This window comes from Arachis hypogaea, chromosome 17, assembly GCF_003086295.3.
Source record: "Arachis hypogaea cultivar Tifrunner chromosome 17, arahy.Tifrunner.gnm2.J5K5, whole genome shotgun sequence".
Classification (NCBI taxonomy): Eukaryota; Viridiplantae; Streptophyta; class Magnoliopsida; order Fabales; family Fabaceae; genus Arachis; species Arachis hypogaea.
The window spans coordinates 35,199,533-35,205,831 of NC_092052.1; the positions used below are offsets into that span (position 1 = coordinate 35,199,533).

Sequence of the window (6,299 nt, forward strand, 5' to 3'; positions counted from 1 at the left end):
TTTTTTTTTTTGGATGAGTATTGCATTTTTGGGATATTGAATTGGTTAACTTTAGGGAGGACGACAACCTTTTAATTAATGATTTAATTGAATAGATGGTAGGGTCGGTTATAATTTAAGAGGTGGGTTTATTTAACATATGTCTTTATAAATTTATTATTAATAAAAAATTTTAAATATTTTTATTTAATAAATATAAAATAAATATATTAAAATTAAAATTTTTTTATTTTTTAATAATTTTTTTTATTTTATAATTTTAACATGTATTCTTAAGACACATAATAAATAAATCTTAAAAATAATAATAATTAGAAGGAGCAAAGGTGGGGTCCATGAAGAATAAATAAAATAAATGGAAAAAATGGAAAGAAATGAAGAGTAAGACTACAGTAAGAGGGCGTAGTGTAGGATATAGGGAGATTACATTAGAAAGAGAAATTTAGAATGGGAGTGTGGATAAAACGTGTTCTCCAACAGCCAATGAGAATAAAGAGAAATCACACCAATCCCCTGAAATCCATCCAAACACCTTCCATTCCGCCACATCTATTGCACCATTTCCACACAACAACGAACCAAAACCAAAACGGTCAACACACCACCACAACTAAACTACCTAACCTACCATTACTCCATAATTTTTTATTTTCACGCATTTCCGGTCACCACGATGGCTGTTTCGACGAGCTTTTCGGGGGCTAAGTTGGAGGCTTTGTTCCTCAAATGTTGTTCCTCTTCCTCTGCCAATGCTGCTTATTCTTTGTGTGTGCCTTCCAAAACCGCCGCCAAGGCCACCAGAACGACGCCGTTTCGGAGAGGCCTGGTTCGTTGTGACGCTTCGGCTTCTCCTGATGTTATTCTTGACAATGCTGCTGCCGTCTCTGCTCTTCAGCAACTTAAGACTTATGCCGCCGATAGTCAGTTTTCCTTCCTTCATTTCTATTTTTTCCGATTATCTGATTTTATTGCTTACATAATGGAAAATTTAATTGCGTTGTTTCTTTGTTCTCTTCTGTATTCATAATTCAAGTGTGTGCGTGAAGTCTCACTTGGATGTGGTATTACATGACTCTGCAGGCGCTCATAGCTCAGTGTGAATTTATTATTTTGTTTCTTTTCCTATCGGTTCACACTGATGAATCAAGTGTGATGATAATCCACACTCAAGAGATTTGATTGTGTTTGAATGAAATCAGCATCAACATTAATTTGATTGAAAAACTAAGATTACGACTATGACTCACTCACCTTTAATTGATTAACTTTGCTGTCAAATTAATGAAATTATTGAAGTTTATCAACTATGGCAGGGTATACGAAGGAAAAGAGCAGCATCGTGGTGATTGGACTCAGCGTGCATACTACACCTGTGGAAATGCGTGAAAAGCTTGCCATTCCAGAAGCAGAATGGCCCAGAGCCATTGGAGAGCTTTGCGGCCTCAATCATATTGAAGAAGCAGCTGTTCTCAGCACCTGTAACCGAATGGAGATATATGTTGTTGCTCTCTCTCAGCATCGCGGTGTAAAAGAAGTCACCGAGTGGATGTCAAGAGTAATGTCTAATGTCGATTCATTTTTCGTCAGAGATTCCATGTGTTGTCATATTGGTCCTTCAAAAGTTTTGCCATATTTATTCTTTTTGTAAGAAATAGATTAATCACATCAAAGGATGAATTTGATAATTGTTTTATGAGATAAGGTCCAATTTGGTCTTTCAAATTTCCATCCTACATCAAAGCAGTTTCTGACCTTTGAAAATGACCAAATTAGTCCCTTAGTTTATAAATACTGAATCTCCTTCATCTCTAAGTTAACTGTCCTCAACACAATGATGATATAGAATTTTTAAGTGTCGGTGTGGCATCCTCAACATTCAAGTGACATGACTAAATTTCTATATGATGAATTAGGCATCTTAGATTAGTTAATTGGATTCATTTTAGTCTCTACACCAATATAAAAATAAAAATAAAACTAATTAACTAAAATGAGTCCAATTAATCAACTTACAACACCTATTTGATTATACTGAAGTCTTAGCCATGTCACCTTATTGTTAGGTTGTTATGATGCCACACTGATACTTTAACGCTCTATGTCAGCACTGTGCTAACGGCAGTTGAAGTTGAACTAGGTACACAGGCGATTCACGATTTGTTTCAGGGACCAATTCGGTTATTTTCAAAAGTTAGGCACCGTTTTGATGGGTGCTGAAAATTTTGGGACCAAATTAAGCATTACCTCATCATTATATATATATATTTTTGTTTATGAGAGCTTGAAAATCCCTTTGAACAACAAATATAGTGATGCACGAATTCTTGGAGGACCAAGTATAGGGAGTTTAGAATTTCTTTTTCGCTCAAAAACTAATAAATGCATATTGCACAATCCTGATCCTGTTTGCAGACTAGTGGAATCCCTGTTTCAGAACTTTGCCAGCATCGATTTTTGTTGTATAACAAAGATGCCACACAGCATCTTTTCGAAGTCTCAGCTGGTCTTGACTCTCTTGTGCTGGGAGAAGGCCAAATCCTTGCCCAGGTTAAGCAAGTTGTCAAAGTTGGACAAGGAGTCAATGGCTTTGGGAGGAACATCAGCGGCCTATTCAAGCATGCGATTACTGTCGGGAAAAGGGTTAGAGCCGAGACTAATATTGCTGCAGGAGCTGTTTCTGTTAGCTCAGCTGCCGTTGAATTGGCCTTGATGAAGCTACCTGAAACTTCACATGGTAATGCTAAGATGTTGGTTATTGGAGCTGGAAAGATGGGGAAGCTTGTGATCAAACATTTGGTTGCAAAGGGTTGCACAAAGATGGTGGTTGTCAATAGAAGTGAGGAGAGAGTTGCTGAAATCCGTGAAGAGCTAAAGGATGTTGAGATAATCTACAAACCCCTCTCAGAAATGCTTGCTTGTGTAGGTGAAGCAGATGTAGTTTTCACCGGTACAGCCTCAGAAAACCCATTGTTCTTGAAAGATGATGTTAAAGACCTTCCTTCTGTGAGTCAAGACATTGGAGGCCATCGCCTCTTTATTGATATCTCAGTTCCTCGGAACGTGGGTTCATGTGTCTCAGATATCGAGTCTGTGCGAGTTTACAATGTTGATGACCTTAAAGAGGTTGTAGCTGCAAATAAAGAGGATCGGCTGAGAAAAGCAATGGAAGCTCAGGCAATCATTGGTGAAGAATCACAACAATTCGAAGCTTGGAGGGACTCGCTTGAAACCGTTCCTACCATAAAAAAATTGAGGGCTTATGCTGAAAGAATCAGGGCTGCTGAGCTTGAGAAATGCTTAGGTAAGATGGGTGATGATATCTCGAAGAAGACACGGCGTGCCGTGGATGATCTTAGCCGTGGCATAGTCAATAAGTTGCTTCATGGTCCAATGCAGCACCTGAGGTGCGACGGCAGTGATAGCCGGACCCTGACCGAGACCCTCGAGAACATGCATGCTTTGAATAGAATGTTTAGCCTTGAGACTGAAATATCAGTGTTGGAGCAGAAGATTCGAGCCAAGGTTGAACAAAACCATAGTGACAACTAAACTCCAACTTCATTGATTACACTCATTTATTTCATCAATTCCAAAAAGCAAAAGGAAAATTGAAAACATCCACACCCCTGTTTAGGATTGTTTTTGTAACTTATAAGTTTCTGGTTGAAACAATGTAAGTCTCCATGAGGGAACTTCAACTTCTTCCTGAACCTCATAGTACATAGCCGTTCGGCTTTGTAGTTTGTAGTATACATAATAGAGTGAACTATGGCGATCTTTGTATTTATCACAAACGATGTATGCCTAAGATTTGTTCCCTTTATTGGGAATAATGACTTGTTAATACTACTAAGTAGAGAATGGTTTTTCTTGTCATTCTTTATGCTCTATTTTTTTAGCGTGAGTTAGATTGTAGATAAAAAACCTTTGAGCTGAACACTGAAAAAAGGGTCCAAGGCACAAGGAATTTAGATTTTCCAAAGTGAGTTAGTAAAGAAACGAAGTGAGTGGTTAATCACTATTGAATTTGTAACTTTCATGATATGTTTATCTCATTATTTTAATTTAAGAATCATTAACTCTTTATTTTATTATTTTATCAACTTTCTCACTTTAAAAGATTTGGATCCAGCCATAAGAATTTCATAATGTGGAGTCTAGGGAGGGTATAAAATAAATCTAGTTAGATGTGCTTCTGTTATCTTTTAATGAGTTCTACTTCAATCTTGAATTAAGGAGTTGAGCTTTATTATTAACTATCTAGATCTTGCATAGTAGTTCGTAAAATGATGTCTGTTTAGAATGAAGAGGAACTTAATATGGAGAGAAGACGAGCATAGTTTGTTTTTGTCCACTAATACAGTATCAGCGGTGATCCCATTGACACATTGTCATGTGCGAAGTGATTGCATAATCTAGTTTCCTATGTGGACTTCTGAGTTATACTTTGAGGTTTTAGGGCTTTTTTTTTTCAAGTATAAACAACAAACAATACATAAATTCATGATTTTGGTATCAATATATCTAAAGTGAAACAAAAAAGGACACTACATCCTTGCTAGTCATCTTGTATGAAGATTTTATGAGCCTTAACTATAAGATCAACAGCTAGAATTTGGTCTTTATGATATTGAAGAGAAAAAAAATCTCACCGGATTTATCAAATATTTTTGTTTGATTATATATCTTTGGATTTTTAAATGATGGTAAAATATATTTTTTGTCTCTAAAATTTATTAAAAATTTTAAAAATACTCTTAAGTTTTAATTTGTTTTAATTTCGTTTCAAAATTTTTTAATTTACATCAATTCTACTCTTTTAATTAACAGTGTTTAAATCATTAACAAATATTAGTAATGTGACAAATGATGTGAGAAGGAAAGTGAAATCTCCAAACATACTTATTTGAGTAACCATTTGTCTTCCCTTTTTTAAATGATTTCTCTTATTTCTTCTCTTTAGCGACGAAGACAAACAAAAGCTAGAGAACAGAGTCACACAAACAGACTTGGAGGGGGAGGAGAATGTCGCACCATTCTCTTCAATCTTCCGCGGTGACGTTGCAAAATCACCAATCACCAATTTGATAATTCCTTTTCCAAATCACCAATCATCCATGTATCTTGCCTTACTATTAATATATCATCTACACATATCAGTACGATGAAGAACTTATCACCTATAGATATTTTGATATATACATAATGATCTGTATTCGTTCTGGTGTATCTATGACTCACCATAACAGAATCAAACTTTTTGTACCATTATCTAAAAAGCTGCTTTAAATCATACAAACTCTTCTTCAATATGTAGATCATATTTTCATTTCTAAGTCCTACAAATCTTTTTGGTTGTTTTGTGTAGATTTCTTTCTCCAAACCTCCATGGAGAAATGTAGTCGTCAAATCTAACTAACTGCTCAAGCTCCAAATCTAAGCAAGCTGTCAATATGAGAATCACCCGAATAGAACTCATTGACAATAGAAAAAAAAAATCTCATCAAAATCTATTCTTGACTTTTGTTCAAAGGTTCTAACAACTAAGCACGAACTTGTACTTTACTAGCTTGTTGCCATCTGTCTTGAGTTTGAACACCTATTTGTTCTTTAGAGCCTTCTTATTTTTAGGAAGTTCAACCAACTTATAGGTGTTTTTTTTATTTTATAGGAAATTTCTTCTTTTCATCAAATAAAATGAAAATCAACTAACCGTTATGGCTCATGTGTTTCTTCAAGTATTAAACTAAGCATTTTTTTGTCAAAACTTCTTGTTTCTCTTTTACTCTATAAGTCCCAACCAGTTTTAATTAAAGTACCACACAATTTATTATAATTTTTTATTATCAATGGTGTGGATTAAACCTGTATACATTTTTCATACATCAACCATTAATTGTATCCAACGATCAAGTTACACTTTTTTATATGGTAAATTATACAGTAAATATTCAAATATGTATAGAAATACAAAGATTCCATTAAATGCAATGTAATTGCAACACAGGGAGGGGTAGAATTAGGCAATTTCGTAGAGATCCGAGGGTTTGGAATCGAGAAGAGTACTGTAGGTTGAAAAATGAATCGTTCTCTATCTTTGTAGATCATCTTCCTGAAGACATATCAAAGAGGGAGCTGTACCACTTGTTCAACTGGACTGGCCGAATAAATAATATTTATCTCTCACGAAAACAAAAAAATGGTAATATGTACATTTTTGCGTTCATTCGGTATACAACGAAGGGTGGAGCCACAAAAGCTATTGCGGAGATGAATAGAACGAGGTTACGAGGAAAGGT

General features: G+C 35.2%; 1 protein-coding gene across 1 annotated transcript; it reads left to right on the top strand.

Moving 5' to 3' along the window:
• Positions 1–376: 376 nt before the first annotated feature.
• LOC112764759 (glutamyl-tRNA reductase 1, chloroplastic) lies at positions 377–3,876 on the top strand. Its single transcript, XM_025810527.3, has 3 exons — positions 377–920; positions 1,314–1,555; positions 2,413–3,876. The coding sequence occupies exons 1-3, from the start codon at positions 674–676 to the stop codon at positions 3,547–3,549; spliced, it is 1,626 nt and encodes a 541-aa protein (XP_025666312.1). The 5' UTR covers positions 377–673; the 3' UTR covers positions 3,550–3,876.
• The last annotated feature ends 2,423 nt before the right edge of the window (positions 3,877–6,299 follow it).

Bases quoted from the DNA above. Each gene is read 5' to 3' on its own strand.
- LOC112764759 (XM_025810527.3), top strand. From the start codon at position 674: ATGGCTGTTTCGACGAGCTTTTCGGGGGCTAAGTTGGAGGCTTTGTTC. The intron at 921-1,313 runs GTCAGTTTTCCT...CAACTATGGCAG, and splicing joins TAAGACTTATGCCGCCGATA to GGTATACGAAGGAAAAGAGC. The intron at 1,556-2,412 runs GTAATGTCTAAT...TCCTGTTTGCAG, and splicing joins TCACCGAGTGGATGTCAAGA to ACTAGTGGAATCCCTGTTTC.